The sequence below is a fragment of the Tyto alba genome, unplaced genomic scaffold, assembly GCF_018691265.1.
Source record: "Tyto alba isolate M040663 unplaced genomic scaffold, T.alba_DEE_v4.0 Super-Scaffold_14, whole genome shotgun sequence".
NCBI lineage: Eukaryota > Metazoa > Chordata > Aves > Strigiformes > Tytonidae > Tyto > Tyto alba.
Genome location: NW_024881276.1, coordinates 14058202 through 14076675, shown reverse-complemented (window position 1 = coordinate 14076675; position 18474 = coordinate 14058202). Strand labels below are relative to the sequence as shown.

General features: G+C 38.8%; 1 protein-coding gene across 2 annotated transcripts in view; it reads left to right on the top strand.

Moving 5' to 3' along the window:
* RPS6KA3 (ribosomal protein S6 kinase A3) overlaps positions 1 to 18474 on the top strand; it is an 80368-nt gene that overhangs the window by 8000 nt on the left and 53894 nt on the right. For both annotated transcript variants that reach the window (XM_033010086.2, XM_033010085.2), the window contains exon 2: positions 6991 to 7047. In XM_033010086.2, the coding sequence (XP_032865977.1) occupies positions 6991 to 7047 (57 nt within the window). The remainder of the gene's footprint in view (positions 1 to 6990; positions 7048 to 18474) is intronic.

Sequence of the window (18474 nt, the reverse complement as noted above, 5' to 3'; positions counted from 1 at the left end):
CTAATTTATATGCTCAAACCTGATATTGATAATTAGGAAATATTGAGGTTAATGGTGGAAGAATTATATCAAAAGCTATAACTGGTATCGATTTCATAAGGGGTTTTAAAATAACTAACACACAGTCAAGTAAAAAAGCTAAAATATTTGGCAGAGACGCTACTTAAAGATCCCCATATAGTCTACCAGTAGTCTAAATGCAAAGCAGAGATCTTCAGGGGGTGGAAAAAGACAGTTGGTGGTGTCTAATATTGAAGAAGCTCTGGGGACAAATTTATGCCCATTTAGAAAAAAATTCTATTAAACTGTAGGAAAAAAACATGAAGTTCAGCAAGGTAAGTCCAAATTATCAGAACTTTGATTTGCAAACAGAATGTAAGAATGGAGATACTAAACTAAATGTAAAAACTTCGTGTATGCTGTTGGTAATATATCCTCCAAGCTCAGGAGTTATGCATCCTGACAAAGAAGTCAGGTAAAAACACCAGGAGGACTGTGTGGGTGAACAAGGTGAGCCTGGAAAAGCTCAAACACAAAAAGGAAGCCTCCAGAGGGCGGAAGCAAGGACAGGCAGCCTGGGAGGAATACAGAGAAATTGTCTGAGCAGCAAGGGATCAGGTTAGCATAGGCCAAAGCCCTGATAGAATTAAGTCTGGTCAGGGACATCAAGGGCAACAAGAAAAGCTTCTATAGGTACGTTGGTGATAAAAGGAAGACAGGAGAATATGTGGGCCCTCTCTGGAAGGAAACGAGAGACCTGGTTACCCAGGATATGGAGAAGGCTGAGGTACTCTATGACATTTTTGCCTCAGTCTTCACTGGCAAGTGCTCCAGCCACACCACACGAGGTGCAGAAGGCAAAGGCAGGGGCTGGGAGAACGAAGAACCACCCACTATAGGAAAAGATCGGGTTTGAGGACATCTAAGGAACCTGAAAGATGCACAAGTCCATGGGACCTGATGAGCTGCATTGATGGGTCCTGAGGGAACAGGTGCATGAAGTGGCTAAGCCACCATCCATCGTAACTGAGAAGTTGTGGCAGGCCAGTAAAGTTCCTGCTGACTGGAAAAGGGGAAACGACCCCCATTTTTAAAGAATTAAAAAAGGAAGACCCAGGGGACTACAGGCCAGTCAGCCTCACCTCTGTCCATGACAAGATCATGGAGCAGATCTTCCTGGAAACTGTGCTAGGGCACTTGGAAAATAAGGAGGTGATTGGTGACAGCCAACGTGGCTTCACTAAGGGCAAATCATGGCTGATGAATTTGATGGCTTTTTATGACGGGGCTACAGTGTTGATGGATAACTGAAGAGCAACCGATGTCATCTACCTGGACTTGTGCAAAGCATTTGATACTGTCCCACACAACATCCTTGTCTCTAAATTGGAGAGACATGGATTTGACAGATACACCAGTTGATGGGTGAGAAATCAGCAGTATGTTCGCACTCAAAGTGTTGTGGTCAATGGCTCAATGTCCAAGTGGAGACCAGTGACAAGCGGTGTTCCTCAGAGTTTGGTATTGGGACCGGCGATGCTCAACATCTTTGTTGGCAACATGGACAGTGGGACTGAGCACACCCTCAGCGAGTTTGCCAACAGCACTCAGCTGTGCGGTGCAGTCAACACGCAGGAGGGAAGGGATGCCATGCAGAGGGACCTGGACAGGCTTGAGAGATGGGCCCGGGCAAACCTCATGAAGTTCAACAAGGCCAAGTGTGAGGTCCTACACATGGATCAGGGCAATCCCAAGCATAAATGCAGGCTGGGCAATGAGTGGATTGAGAGCAGCCCTGCTGAGAAGGACTTGGGGGGTGTTGGTGGATGAGCCAGCAATGTGTGCTTGCAACCCAGAAAGCCAACCGTATCCTGGGCTGCATCAAGAGAAGTGTGACCAGCAGGTCAAAGGAGGGGATTCTCCCACTCTGCTCCATTCTTATGAGACCCGCCCCATGGAGTACAGTGTACAGCTCTGGGGCCCCCAACATAAGAAGGGCACAGACCTGCTCATGCAGGTCCAGAGGAAGGCCATGAAGATGATCAGGGGCTGGAGCACCTCCCCTGTGAGGACAGGCTGAGAGAGTTGGGGCTGTTCAGCCTGGAGAAGGGAAGGATTGGGGGAGAGCTTATAGCGGCCTTCCAGTACTTAAAGGGGGCTACAGGAAAGATGGGGAAGGACTCTTTGTCAGAGAGTGTAGTGATAGGACAAGGGGTGATGGTTTTAAACTGAAAGAGGGGACATTTAGATTAGATATTAGGAAGAAATTCTCTCCTGTGAGGCTGCTGAGACACTGGCACAGGTTGCCCTGAGTAGCTGTGGCTGCCCCCTCCCTGGAAGGGTTCAAGGCCAGGCTGGACGGGGCTTTGGGCAACCTGGTCTAGTGGAAGGTGTCCCTGCCTGTGGCAGGGGGGTTGGAACTAAGTGATTTTTAAGGTCCCTTCCCACCCAAACCATTCTGTGATTCTATGATTATTGATAAAACTAACAGGAAAAGTAGAAAAAAATGAGTACTGCTAGAAACATAATGATTTGTCCGCTTAATATTTCAATTAATATGATTTAGATACCTGTATAGAAAACAATGTGATGAGAATGATGGATGCTTGACATTATCAAAATAAGATATTCTGCACCAAGTTGGTAAGTTCAAATTGCTGTTATGGATGCTAGATGGTGTATTTTACATACAAGATGACCCATGTGGGTCCAGTACTAATAAGAAGGATAGATGGGAATAACATTAGGTTTAGTGTGCAGGTGACCAAGATGGTACTATTTTGCCAGACTTCTGAGATTGATTCTCTTGCAGTAAATGCTGGTACCATAATTTTTTAAAAAATAAATTTTACAAGTGACATTAAGAATGTAGCTCAATATACAGTTGTAGTGTGTAGAGTGCAGGATGTTCCCTGTTTTATAGAAAGTGGTTAATTGATTGTGGGTGGGATGTGGGCTACATTTTTTTATGTACTCCTTTCTTACAAAGGATTTAGTATAAATATATTTTCTCAATACCAGTACCCTAACACATGCCACTACTTGCTACCTCTTGGTCCCTTCCAGTGCAATTGTTTTATGGGCATGTGTTTTACTGGCATGGTCAAGAAGTGCAATAATCTGAATTTAAAAAAAAAAAAAAAAAGTTGTCTTTAAACTGTCTTTTTTTCCAGGAAAATTAAGTACCTTATTGTACCTTAATAGTTCAGTGGGTTTAAACCTGCAATTTTTCATTGCTAGAAATATTTGTTGTTTATTTCCTGTTTTGTAGGTCATTGACTTTTGTGTCAGAGGTTCTGTCAGTTCATGTGGGGGACATTCATGTACCAGCTGCCTGGTGTTTGTCTGCTTTATGCTTAGTTCGGGAACCTGTAGGATCTCTTTTGTGTTCCTGTCCACGTGCCTTTGTGTTTAAGTATTATTTTCTACCACTTTAGTGAAATGTGGCAACAGGTTTAAAGGCTTTTAGAAGTCAAATTTGTAGCTAACTTAACATGACTGTTTCCACCGAAAAAGAGAATAGGAAGTGGAATTTGAATGGATTGAAAGAGCATTTTGTAGGTTACCTTTATAAGGGAAGTTCAACCTCCTTTCATGGTGTAAATTGATTGCTGATGTGTTTGAGTGTAAGTAGAAAGTTTCTGTGGACCTTTTCTGTTATTTTTCTTCTAGTTCTCTTGTGCTGTCATCTGAAATACGTTCCACTTTTGGAGCCGCAGTACAGGAAATAACCAGATCCTTGATCCATTCTGCTTGTTTAGTGTCCCACTATGGGAGGAGTGCAGCTGAAGTATAGTGAAGGTCTAGAGTCTGTCTTTTGATTAGACCAATCTGTACATGTGAAAGATATATTCAGCCTTCTCTTATTCTATATTCATCAGACTGTTATATCTAGTCCCAATCTGTTTTGTCATTGAGACATGCCCTTGGTTCTAGTTAAATACTAGAGGGAGTCTACTCCCAGCAAAACGGAACCTATTTCATTCACTCACCTTTTAAGTGTGCTGCTGACCTCCTCTCTCCACAGTGGTTTAAATATTGCCAGTTTAGGAACCTTTGGCTTTACATTTTAACTCGTAAGAAAGTCAGTATGCTTTGTAGACTTTCTGAATACACAGCTGCTTTTCATTTAATAGTATTGTATACCAGCAAAGCATAAATCATATATACATATTCTTCTTTACCTTACATGGCTCAGACTGTTCTGAGAAAAACTGGTTCTACCATCCAGTGATTCCCTTAGCATAATCATTGCTTGGGTAGACCTATTTAAAAAGATCTTGCTAATCCAGTGATCTGGCTCAGACATGACCACATGGCACACATGCTGATTTCTTAAGTTTGTTCCTAGTTCCAATAAGTGTGTTAGGAATGCATTGCTTGAATTCAACTGAAAAGTAACTGAAAGCAATGCAGGATTAAAAAGGAAAACCAGATTATACAAAACAGTTTATTTTTGTTGTAAAAGTTTGCTGCTTTTTTTCTGGTAGGCTGATAAAATGTGAAAAAGTCAATGTGGTTAAAGATTAAAGCCTTTTTAAAAACAGAGGTTGAGCTCGCCTTTTCGTCTTCAAAGAGAGGTTTGTCTCAAGTTTCCGATGTGTGTTCTACTTTCAACTATGTTTCGGTTCCATTAAAATAGCAAATGTGAAATCTCAAAGCTTACTGTATAGTAAATTCTTATTTAATCTGCTGTTAATGTACATTATTCAGCAGAATGGTGGTTGTAGCAGGAATCACTGTTTCTGAAAATCTGCATGTGGAGTCAGTTTAGAGCACATGGCTTTGATACACAAATTACCCTAATGTAGGCCCCAGAGTTTAGCCATTATTAATTGTTGGGATGTTATAGACTCCTCCTTTCCAAATAAAGCCAACTGACTATTTGTTCTACTGTTTTTCTTCTCATTTTTTCCTATTGACGAGATAGTTTGGAAGCTGTCTTGTCACATGAACAGAATATAGAGATTTATAGCTAAAATACAAATGTTAATTTATATTAAATATATGCTATAGATTTGAGAAAAGCGAAAGTATGTGACTTGTGGCCTTGACGGTAATGATATATGTATACATAATATGCTGCCTTGTAAGCAGGCTTTATTAAAATGCTAATTTCTGTTACTTAGCTAAGCTGTTTTTTTAATGGTCATTTATTTGATAATTTCAATTTTTTATGTATCTTAAGGAAGGATAGTACAGTATTCATTGCCTGTACACTGTAAGTAAAAGATGCTACTGTGAGGGAAATTTAGGTTTTTCGGAGCATCATCTTACCAAATTACCCTTAGCTGTACAACTAGTGAGTTGTACAGACTGCCCTTAACTGAGACAGCTTTTAAAGATTATATTCATCTCTGTAGTAACTTACAACATGTGAAGCTGATTTCTTTCTAATCTTTCCATGATGGAGGATGACTTCTAGAGTAGACTAGAGTCATACTAGAAGTCTCTAGTATCTTCCTGAAGCCAGTGAAGATGAGAAAATGGTAGTGCTACTGTGCGCCAGAACTCTGCACTGGAGAGACAATCAGAAGTCCAACCTTCTTTCTTCGCTTTCCCACCCCCTTACAAAAAAAAAAAAGAAAGGGGGGGCAAAAAACCCCCAAGCTTGTGTCATATTTTGGCAACCCATAATTTTCATAATTTATCTTTATCCAGATGCATCTTTAGCAAGAAAATGCTCAGGAGAAAACTTGGTAGAGAGTTGGTAATTATCTGAGATTGAACATTCAATGTGTTTGCAATATTTGAAAATTAGAATTCATAAGTGGTTAGGATTTAATCTATCACTTCATATATAAGATTCTCCTCCAGCCATGTGCGAGCTGCAAGACTATATTAATCAGGAGCTTTTACAGAAGAATGCTAGGAAGATTCCACATAAAAAGTCTGAGGAAAAACTGAACTGTGGGAAGGAAGGTATAGAATTAAGCTAAAATCTCGGAATCTCTGAGCAGCTTTTATTAACTTTCTAACATCTAGAAAATATCTATCCATACATGCATGTAACTAAGTAAATTAAGTTCTGAAAAAATAGATTAATTAGGCTTTGTATTCTCTAGGGAAATAATGCACGTTAATGCACAAATTAACTTAAATTCTGCCTTCAGTGGTAATGGAAAATGTAACCATTTTTAATAGCTTCTTATTTGTTTCTAAAATATTGAATTTCTGTTAAACTTTACAAGTAAACTCAGAATTAATGCCCCAGGTGATACCCCATACCATAACTTAGGAAACTTTTTTTTCTGCATTACAACTTGCTAATATTCATGCTTGTGTAAGGAAGGTCCTTCTAAGTCTTTCTGGGAAAAAATGTCTCTTAGGGGTTCTCCAAGTATAGTATCACTGACAAGGAAAAGAAAACATTGTTGACCAACAAGATATTTAAGCTTTTTTAAAGTTTTTATGGATAAATTTTCAATTCAAATGCCTATTTCTGCATGGCTTGTTAGAATGGTCCTTAGAAAAGCACAGAAAGTAGTAAATGCTGGCTAATTAAATTAGCATTGTGTTCACAGTTTTTATAAGGCTGTACTGTAGTTATAAATGTTCTTAAAGTAATCATGGTAGAGTAAGGAGTGACTTGCTACATAAGGTCTTGCTTTTAGAATGTGTTTATCTGTTCTTTATTGTGGCTTTCTGCTGTTCAGTCTTCATCAGCTTTAACTCTTTTGCAGAAGTTGTAGTAGTGGAAAATAATGTCTAGCTATGTAGTACAAAGGCTTCAAATGCCAGATGGTTTTATGTACTTCTCACTGTGACTTCATTCAGTTTGATCCTCATGTATTATCAAAGCAAGAGTGGCATTGCATGCCAACAATATGCAGTCTTCTGTGTTTACTTTCAGTGACTTTTTAAATAGAATATGGAGAAGAGAACACTTGATCCTGTAGACTAGCATGCTATAAAAGCACATCTGCACTATATTTATTTCTGTGCTTGAATTCAGCATTTCTGGTAACTTGCTGTGTCTGTTTTTTACAGAATGGACAACAAATTGTGGATGAACCTATGGGAGAAGATGATATCAACCCACAAACTGTGAGTAGAAGATGGTTATGATAAAGATAGGTAGTACAATATTGTAGCACAGAAACATCACTTAATTTGCAGGCAGTTTGCCACTGTTTTTTTGTTGTTTAGGTTTATTAGACATGAGGTGCAGTCTAGGATCCTAATATTTTTGAGAGATGTTCTTTCTCACGGACTCTCTTGGCTGGTTCTGTATCTTACTGTTTGTTCTAATGAACTTTCATGCTTTCCCTAGTATTTTGTACAATACAGGCTCTCTGTAGTATTTTTAGTATGAGGTAGGCTTCCCTGTGGGTAGTCCAAAGCTGAATATGGTAGAAATTGTAAATGAGTTGGGGAGTGGGAAGGTTTTATAGTAAGATGTGGCTAGTTAGAGCATTCCTGAATAGGAAAGGAAGTTGAGCTGCTCTTTTCTTAGCTTAGAGAACCTTAAAAACATGTAGTTCTTTTTTACTGTCCACTTTTCCTAGTGCCAGCGAGCAAAGCGCTTCCATTGGCTTCTGTTAGTCTCATGCGTGCATAGGTGAAAACATTTTACATCTATGAGTTCCAGAATATGCTTTATTAATAGTTAAGGTTTCAGTTGTGGTTGTATCACAGCAAAGGATTCTCCTGGTTAAATTCCACACAGATTCAGTTGCAGATGCATGTGCACTTACTGTATGAAATATGATTCTTTCAGTGCGGCAGTGTACACCATAGCTTTTCCCCTTCTATTTTGATATACAGCATGTAACAGCAGCTATCACCTTTGTTTTTCCATACTGTCATAAGATTTCTTGCCAGTATATGTTTGTGCCCTTTTGTTGTTAGCATTAGTCATTTCATATTTTCCTTATTGACCTGTGTAAAATGAGATTATTTGCATAAGAAATCTTAATTAGTCTGGAAGTTTCTATTCCCTTTCTCCGTAGAACCAAGAAACCGAGATACAAAGTTTTAGGTCCTCTTCCTGGGCTTCCAGTTGAAAAATTTAGATGTGTCACATTGGACTGCATTGAAGAATAGTAAAGCTAGTCTGGTGAGGCCCGGTGGTTTCTTAAGTCTTTCATCTGTTGATGTGGATTCCAGCTTTCCTCTTGTGATGATAAGTTGGAGTGGAAGAGAACTTCTGTTCATTGGTTCAGAGCTGGCTGATAAAGCTAAGGGCTCCAGAAGTGTTTGTGTGGAGATACTTGAAGATGATAGCTGTAGCTGTCAATTTAGATGGCGAGTTAAGACCCCTTCCCTGCATCAGATAAGATGCAAAATGCTGAAACATCTCAGAATTTTCAGATTGATGCTGAACTCCTAGTGTAGATCTTGAGTATTTGCTGTAAGTCACATCTGGACAGTAAGCAGTAGAGAGCTCTGAATTAATGCATTGTGAAGCACACATAGGAGTAGTCACTCCGAGCTTGAACTAACAAGTGAACACAAAACCCCCAGGTATTTCTTTCTTTTTTCTTCCTTCCACATAACTTTTTTTTTTTTAATTTCAGCTATTTATAAATTCTAAAAGCTCATACCTCATATGAGGCTCCATTGCTTTTGTTACTGAGAGGCATTAATCAAGGGAGTTCTTAACCCAGGCTTCTTGAAGATAGAGGTTGCTGATAAAGAGATGACAGGAAGGTTCATCAGCAATTTAAGTTTCTTATCTTCATGTCAAACTTGTAGTTTACAAAATTTCATAATGTGAAGATACCAGTTAGTTCAGGTTTCTTATAGCAATACATGTGACTTCTCAGACGTGACGTGAAGGCAACCTTAGTGTTTACCTGTAGTTTTGTGTTAGAGAGTACTAGCTGACTGTTAAGCCTGGTGATAAATGACCTTAGCAATAAAACACAAGTTTTGGAACTGTACATTTGATTGGACTTCAGGGTTCATACGCTGGTATTGCATATTGTGCGGACTTCAGTTTGTGATTAGGTGGTCAAAGCTATTTCCATCTATGCAGCATGGATAGAATTGCAATGCTGTAGCAGTTTCTCTCTCTACTGAAGCTGTGGACAGAGACAGATCAGACAATGAGTGGAGTTGTGGTTTCCATGCTTGCCTTCAAACATACCAGTAATGGATGTAGCTCTTAAGATGATATGAAAAATAGGAGTTTAAAAGCCTGCACTATAGAACTGCTTTTGGTTCCTCCTCATAGCCTGCAAGGCTCTGCTGTCTATAGCACAGGATAAAGAAACAAAGCAAGTGCTGACAGGTGACTCTGAAGTAGTGCGGTGTTGAAGAATAAGAAAGGAGCAATATTTGTGTGGTTAGAAGGCAACACCAGAAGGAGATTATTTGTTCTAATATTCTGCGTAACATAGACTACAGTGCTTACTTGAATACTTGTTTGAACGAGAACATCTCTTTTTGGGAAAGTGTTCGGTTTCGGTTTGGTTAATTTATTCTGACTAGTGTCATCGCTTGATGATAATTTCCTTGTTTTGAGTCTGTAACTTCACCTTCTCCATATGAGCTTTTTTGTTTTGTGTTTATCTGCTAAAACTTTATTCTTTATCTATTGTATTGGGTTTACACGACAAGGTTTTGGTAGAGGGGAGGGTGAGTGACCTTCGTGAGAAGGGGTTGGGGGCTGCCCCACCATGTAGGACAGAGCCAGTTTCAGCCAGCTCCAAAATGGACCCACCACTGGCCAAAGCTGACCCCATCAATGACTCTGGTGGCGTGCCTCTGTGACAACATACTTACAAAAGGGTAAAAAATTCTGCACAGCAGCTGGGAGAGGAAGAAGTAAAAACGTGCAAGAGAAACGGCCCTGCCGACACTAAGGTCAGTGAAGGAGGAGGAGGTGCTCCAGGCACCAGAGCAGAGGTTCCCCTGCAGCCCCTGAAGACCATGGTGAGGTTGTGCCCCTGCAGCCCGTGGAGGTTAATGGCAGAGCAGATACCCACCTGCAGCCCATGGAGTACCCCATGTCAGAGCAAGTAGATGTGCCCTGAAGAAAGCTGCAGCTTCTGGAGAGCCCATGCTGGATCGTGAGAATTACTTACAAATAGTTTCCCCTACCTTCTTCAGACGTTTCCAAATTGCTTTTTTGGGGAGCAATGTATTTTAACACCATATGACCACCAAAAAATTAAAACATTTCTCTAATATTCTTTCTGTCATTTTGGGCTACTTGATTGTTTTAGCTTTCTAATGCCTCAGACCAGTATTTTAGGAACTTGTTTTGCATTTATTTCTAGGTTGTGGTGATAAAAAGGTTGCCAATAGTGATATAAAATAATCTAGTTCTTTAAAACAAAAAATTACTGCAGCTGCTCAGTCAGTTATAACTGGAAGCTAGCCTTTGCTGTCTGTCAGCTAATAAAATACTACATCAGCTGGGATATGATATTCTTTCAGTGCTTCATACCTGTCTTGGTGCAAGATAAAGAATAAATTACCACTGAAACTATACTAAAGTTCTTCTGTTTAACTTTGCACTGAAATGAACTTAGAGTATTTATATGGTCACTGCCAATTTATAGAATTTCTCATCTGTAACTGAGGACAGTAGAGTGAACAGACCTGATATGGTAGTACATGCTAGGCAAGAAGACAAAATATTTTGGTAGGTATAAAGTGTGCAAGTTCAGGACAGAGTTGCCTAGTTCTGTAGAGATAGAAGAAGGTGAAAACTTGAAATACTGTATCCTTTTGCCACATTAAGTGTTTGGGTAGTTTGTTGATAATGCAAATAAGATAAATTTAAAATAACTATTAATATAACTAACACAGATCTATCTACATAGGAAGTCTGTGTAGTATTCTGCATATCAGAAGATAAATTTCATTTTATTACATCCCTTTTTTGACCAAAAGTAAAGTTAATAGACAGGAGAGTCTGAATTGCATAGCTTTGATTCAAACTAGGTAGTTTGTTTTAAGACAAGCAGGAGCTATAATGGTACATACCTGTTTCTGAAGAGTCCAAGATGCTGTACGATTCAAAGTCTTGCTCCTCTTAGAAGAAGAATCATTCTAGTTTTACTACAATGAATATACTGATTATATCTGACTTTATAGCTTGCTGTCAACATTTTTTATCTGATCATAAATGATCTGGGTTCAGCAGGAAATAAATGCAAGAACAAGTAAACAACTGGCTGACGCTTGACCTGATGTGAAAGCTGAAGTGAACGTTACTGAAAGAGAAGCTATTAAAGTCTTTTATATGCTACCTTTCTTACTCTTGTGCTGTCTGCTATTGCTTTCTATATCTTTGTGACCATAGAGATTGAGTAAATTAACTGAGCAAATTAACTGTTTTGAGCTCTTACAGTCATGATGCATGCTTTACTAGTTAAAGCTAAGCAGAAACTACTTGTCCAGCAAGTAGCTTCCCATTTTGTATATATGTGAAGAGCATATAGTGTGTGCTGTGCTCTTTGTTATATTCTGTTAAGTGGGTTCAATTTAGCTGTTAGAACACTTAATATTACTGATGTATTACCATTGCACTCTATTAGCTTAAACATAATTATTAAACACACAAAAATATTAGGTTCCAAGAATTTGTGAAAAGTTGTTTTTGGTAATACTTTGTAAGTTGCAGAAGAACTCGGTATATTTCTTTTTGGTAACTTGCAAGGACTGTAGATCACTTTTTTCCCCATAGAGGAAGGAGTGGAACCTATTCAGGCTCAAACAACTGGGATGAAAAAGTAAACTGTCTCTCCAATGGAAGTGGTTGGGTAATACTAGTACAATTGAGTTCTTATATGCTTTGGTAAAACTTTAATCAAAACCCTACTTTAAAATAAGCAGAATTAAAGCATATGTAGAATTAAATCTAACTAAAGCATAAAGCAGTGTATTAAAATATGCCAATCTAGATGATGAAAAACTAAATTTCAATAGCTGTCATCCTCTTTGTAAAAATATATAACTAAGATGACGAAGACCGTAGTCAGTGAGTAGTCAAAAGGTAGTGTAAGAAATGCTTGCAAAGAAAAATCAGTAGTTAAAAATGTCTTTTTCATTTATTTTCCTCTAGTAGAATTTAAATAAAACAACTATTTGCAGTCAGGAGAGATTAAAATTATGGTCTTTGTCTTGCCAATCAGTTTTAATAGAAGAGTTTATAAGGAAAGTATGATCTTAGAAAAGGCTTTAAGATAGCCTAGAAAAATAATTTGAAGCATATGGACAATATAGTCTCTTTGTTGAAGTACTAAGCCTGATCAGTCAATTATATGTAGTAATGTATTGGGTTTGTGTGACAAGGTTTTGGTAGTGGGGGAGCTGCAGGGGCGGCTTTTGTGAGAAGCTGCTAGAAGCTTCCCTGTGTCCGACAGAGCCAGTGCCAGCCGGCTCCAGGTCAAACCCACTGCTGGCCAAGGCTGAGCCCATTGGCAGCGGTGGTAGTGCCTCTGGGATAACATAGTGAAGAAAGGGGGAAAAAAAAATACTGTGGGAGAGCAATTGTAGATGAAGAGAGAAGTGAGAATATGTGAGAGCAACAACTCCGACGACACCAAGGTCGGTGAAGAAGGAAGAGGAGGAGGTGCTCCAGGCACCAGAGCAGAGGTTCCCCTGCAGCCCCTGGTGAAGACCACGGTGAGGCAGGCTGTGCCCCTGCAGCCCATGGAGGTTAATGGTGAAGCAGATATTCATCTGCAGCCCGTGGGGGACCCCATGCCAGAGCAGGTGGGTGCCCAAAGGAGGCTGTAACCCCATGGGAAGCCCATGCTGGAGCAGGCTCCTGGCAGGAGCTGTAGCCCCATGGAGAGAGGAGCCCACACTGGGGCAGTTCATGGAGAACTGCAGCCCACGGGAAGGGCTCACTTTGGAGAAGTTCATGAAGGACTGTCTCCTGTGGGAGGGACCCCATGCTGGAGCAGAGGAAGAGTGTAAGAAGTCCTCCTGCTGAGGAGGAAGGAGCAGCAGAGACAACATGGGATGAACTGACCACAACCCCATTCCCCATCCCGCTGTGCTGCTCAGGGGGAGGAGGTAGTGAAATTGCAAATAAAGTTAAGCCCAGGAAGAAGGGAGGTGAGAGGGGAAGGTATTTTAAAATTTGTTTTATTTCTCATTATCCTACCCTGATTTGGTTGGCAATAAATTAAGTTACTTTTCCCAAGTTGAGTCTGTTTTGCCTGTGATGGTAACTGGCGAATGATCTGTCCCTGTCCTTACCTCCACTCACCAGCCTTTCATAATAATTTCTCTCCCCTGTCCAGCTGAGGAAGGGAGTGACAGAGCAGCTTTGGTGAGCACCTGGCATCCATGCAGGGTCAACCTACCACAACTTGAGATTCTATATTACACATACATGTATACTGTACAGTTTGCCATGAATCTATAAAACACTGGTCAATCGGGGTAGGCAGAGAGGTGTCAAGGTAAGGACAGGGAGACTGCTTACCAATTACAGTCATGGGCAAAAAGCCCCCTGTCACTCGGGCAATAATACTAAAATGGAATTAAGCTGGGGTAATCTCATTTGTCATGTCACCATCCATGAAAATTACAAAAGATAAGAATGTTAAGTAATTCAGAAAAAAAAAAGCATAATTAAACTGATGAATGTTTGGATTTTAAAACATTTGAGAGAGGCTTTAACTGATTTTTAGTTTCACCTCCATTTTTAATATTAGAACACTGTACTAGTGAGAACTCATAGTTTCAAAACTTCGTTTGCATTTTGACAGGCTAGAGCACTGTTTCATGACTGCTCCAAACTTGGATATTGGTGTTTGGGTGCTCAGTAACAGTTTCCAATTACAAGAATAATCATGTGTATTAACATGACAATGAACATATTTCTGATGATCATTTTGATATGTTTGTTTTACTGGTATAACCTTTACATTTCAATTTTCTGTATGTGTATTTTTGTCATTTTTTTGGATGTAAATTTGTGGCTCTGTGGTAGAGTTTGTAAGACAGCTACAATTTCTGAAATATTACAGAAACGTTTGAGCTCACAAGTGTTCATAGAATTTGGGATTTCTCATTTTTACAGACTGATACTTAATTTTAGCTGAAACAGCTACTTGTGTAGCTTATCAGTAGTAAAACAGTGACAGTTTAATATTTTTGGAGTTTTACTGAAAGATGATGTATACAGTAAAGTTATTCATTTACACTGCTCACACATTTTTGAATGTGTAACTATTGCTTGTTTATCCAGAAATCAAACGGAGAAAGCTTTCTTTATAGCCATAGCAGTGCAACTGTTTGAAACCATAATATGTAATTCAGTATATCACCATGTTCCTCATTGTGAAGTAAGTTGTAGTTTCTGTTAAAGCCAGCCAATAACCTGGCCGCATGATGAGATAGTGTCTATGTGTAATGAAGTGAAGGAAACAATCTGCATTATAAATACTAAACTCAGACTTTAAGGAGGTCCATAATGCTTACATTCCTTCTAATGTATTCTACTAAATATACTTAAATATATGTATATATGTATTTAATTCTATTTTACAACTTGATTCTTGAACAAGTAAGTTTCCCAAGCAAACCATTTATGTCTGTAAAACTTGAATCCAGTTATTCCCTTCTCAGCGTCCAGATTTTCATTTGTAAAAGACAGAATACATTTTTTTCCTCAAATGTAATTAAATTGGAATTTCATGATCTTCCAATGCATTGTGCTATGCCACAGCTTGGATGAATTTTGTGAGAAACTTAAGTAGCCTGCATGCATCTTTCCTGTGTAAGAATGGACTTACATGGTCCTCACATAAGAAGTTACAGCATCCCTATAAACAGTGCAAAGCTTTTACTTTGAGATGTTAACTGTTAGATAGCAAACACATATAAAGAAGACAAGCCCTGGCATACTCTTTTTTTTTTTTTTTTTTTTTTTTCCCCTCAAGATGTCATCAGGTGTTGAGGAAAGGTTACAGCAAAACTTTCACTGATGTCTTCTAATGGAGTTTCTGAGTGGCTTATTTTGCACTTAGTGTCCTAGTTGCAGCATACTTTCTGGATCTTGGTCAGAAAATTGAATCATTTGAGTGTGTAAGCAACATTGGAAGTCAAGCTGCTTGCTTGTTACATGAAGAGAAAACAGATGGTAGCCCCTAAAAGCCTGTAAACTAGCAGATGGAAACTGCCACACCCCTGATTAATAGAATATTGCTGCTTTGGCTATACAAACATATTTATTATGAAGGGAAGTACATTATTCAGCTTCTGAAAACCCCAGAAAGGAGCTTTCTGTTCCTCTGCTGTTGAATGTCATCAAATGAGGGTTTCTCATTCCTTACGTGTACCCCATCTTTGTTTTTTCCAGATAACTGAAGGCAATCCATACTACAGAGCCTTATCTAGCAGCATAAAGACTTAATTTACATTATTATACTTCTCAGACTGATGGTATGCAAAGGTTATCAGTCTACCTAATGGATTCCACTTAGATGAAATGCTTCAGCTTTTTCTGGTTGTGTGTAAAAGTGAGCATCCCACTGTGGTGCGAACATTTTATTCAACAAAACTTATGGATTCCCACATGTTCCATACTGCTTTGAGAGTTCCTCCAGTATCTTTCAGTTTTCCTGCTCTCTGTGGAGGCTGTGAGCCCTATTCTTTTGAACATCTGGACAGCAAGTCTGATGACATTTTCTCTTCATTTTTGTAAATTCCGAACATCCAGTTTAAGAGAAGAGGGGAAGATGGGAGATGAACTCGCTTTATATTTGTTCTGGAGGAGAAAAGGCATTGTGCAAGTGGAGTTCTGCAGTTGACAGAACTGTCACTGACAGGCATAGCAAATTCCTTTTGTTTTGGAGACAGTTGTGTTTCTTGATAAACATGTATAATAAAAATCACAATGAAAGACTTCAAGGTAAGGGGAGCAATTTGCTAGAGCAATTTGTCCTTGTTATCACAGACTTCCCTGTCGGGGACTGCTGCCAACTAACCTGTCTCCTTCTCATATGAAGGAATATTTAAAAGGGCAAGCTCTTGGAGATTTTCAAGATAAATTATGTAGCATATATCTTAATGCTTCTGGTTGGCTGGTAGCACTCTTTGGGAACCATGCAGGCTTTATTCTCCCAGAACATAAGAAATTTCTTCCACCTGCTGCAGACCTATGCCAGTTATAGGAGAACTATTGTTGTGAAGTAACCCCACTGACCTCTGAGCACTGTGCTTTGTACTTCGCTGGGAGGTCACATAAAAGGTTCGGGAGAGCAGTAGTCAGTAATCGTACAAATGTTGCAGTTGAAATGCCTTATTCCTGTCACCCTTTCCAGACAGGGCTTATCTGCAGCAGAATACACTCACAACCTTACAGCAAAAAGAGAAGAAAATGGCTATTTACCCACAGTATCTTTTAATCTTTCAAGAACTTTGTAGCTAGTGTAGGTCTTACCACTTACTCTCCATTTCTGCTTTTAGCTCTCTGCTACCATAGAGTTTAATTTAGTGATTTGGAGATTCCTGTTTACTCTGCTTGTAGTGCATTCATACATGTTCTTCACAAGGTAAGGCAGAGAGCTTGAATGGTCTCCCATTTATTTATTTAAACTTGTTTTAAGTCTTCAAAGTGTAAACAACTATATTGCTGTTAAACTGCAATTCTTGAGATATTTCAGTTTTGAGGGGGTAGTAGCTGGAAATTTTAAACAATTGAAGAGAGGAAAGCTTCAAGTAATGTTTGTACTATTTATGAAATACTTGAAATCCTTGTGTTGCAGTAACCTCCTTGTGTTCAAGAAGCTTTGTTTACCGCAAAACAAAATATTGAATCATTTTTCATGCTGTGTTACTGCTGTTGTAGTAAAGGCTGTTTCTTCCAAAAAGGCTGTAACACACTGGTCTGTAAGAAGTACATTGTAATTGAAGATTCAATGTGCAGTACTTACTGAACGCTTGTGTAATGTGTAATAATAATTTTGTATATTTGGTACATAAGATTTGAAAGATCCATCCATGTGGATGTGACATAAATAAAGACCCAGAGGAGTACAAGAAAACACAAGAAAGGTTTTGCTTGTGGGGTCCTGTTAAAGCCAGGATCTTTATTTCATCTCCGCATTTAGGCAAGAGGGTCTTCACTCATGCTGGGGAGAGCTATAACCCAGGTTTTAAAGGTAAAGTTAGAAACTGATGCTGTAGACAGCCAGGTTGTTGTATAGGGATAGAAGCCACATGGTCTGTCACTGAAAATAAATAAATTACTGGGTTTGTCTTCTGAAGAGGAATTAAAATATAAAAAAAAATGCAGTAATCCAGATACCTGTTAGAACCCAGTCAAGGGAGGTAGTTTGGAGGGTTTGTTTGTTTTAATGTCTTGTGCAGGAAGAAGTACAGTATTTTGCTGTATATTACCTTTGGTACAGAGTCACTAAATGGCATCACCTGGATCTGTTTATAGCTGAGTACTTGTATATGTCTTTGACTAAATGCTGTAACCTGCCTTTATTTATTGCTTGAAGAAAAACAGTCTTACTCCATATTGTAATGGACCATGCACTGTGTAATTCAGCATTTTTAATAAATATCAAAAAAGCTAAAAATACTGTAATTATTCAGAAAAATAACTTCTATAATGAATCTAGTGAGAGAACAAATGAAAAGATTCATCTCTAGCTGTTGGAAGTAATTAGATTGAATTCTAATTCTTAAAACATTTTAAGGTTTTGTTTTGTTTTTTAAACATTGCAAGAAAGCCTAGATATTTTTATTACTTTAAGAAATTTTTCACTCTCTACAGAGCAATATAATATTGGTGCACAAGTCAGACATTCAAGCTGGGCAATTCAGTTCAAATAATTTCTGCAGTCCATCTTGGCCTAACCTCTCTAACATCTGTGCAGCATTTCCTATGTGCAGGATTTCAAAGGGCTATGCACAAGGTCAGGTTGGTCCTCTAAAAACTAGTAAATAAAAATAGTCATTATGCATATGCATACAACATTCTCTGCATTGAAGTATAAAAAGTAGTGATATATAATATCTTAAGATATTTTGTAAAATCAAGTTAAAATTCATAAAAATACAATTATCACATATAGGACTTAAAATAGTCGCTGTTTTGCTTAACTAGTGAAATGTTACGTAGTAGCATGATTTCTGAAATAGATGTTGATATTTTTTGTTCTTTTCTGGGAACCAGGAATAAATAACATCTGCAACAGCATGTTGCTATCAGGCAATTTGCTTAAGTTTCTTGTGCTGATCTCTACAGCATCAGCAACATGAGTACCACTGCTGCCCAGTTTTTCTTTACCACAGGGGTGGGGAGTTATCAACGGGGCAGTTTTTTGCTTGTTTTTCTTCTTTTTTTTTTTTTTTTTTTTTTACTTCCCCCCCCTTCTCTCTCCCCACCCCCCAACTGTGTCTGACTTGCCTGACAGGAAATTTTCTAATTGCCGGAACAGCTGGCCACAGCAAAAACGCCAGGGTTGGTCTTCCCTGCTAGACTTATGATCGCTCAGTCAGAAAATCTAAACATCATGGTTTCTTAGTCATGTTTAAGTTTCTGGC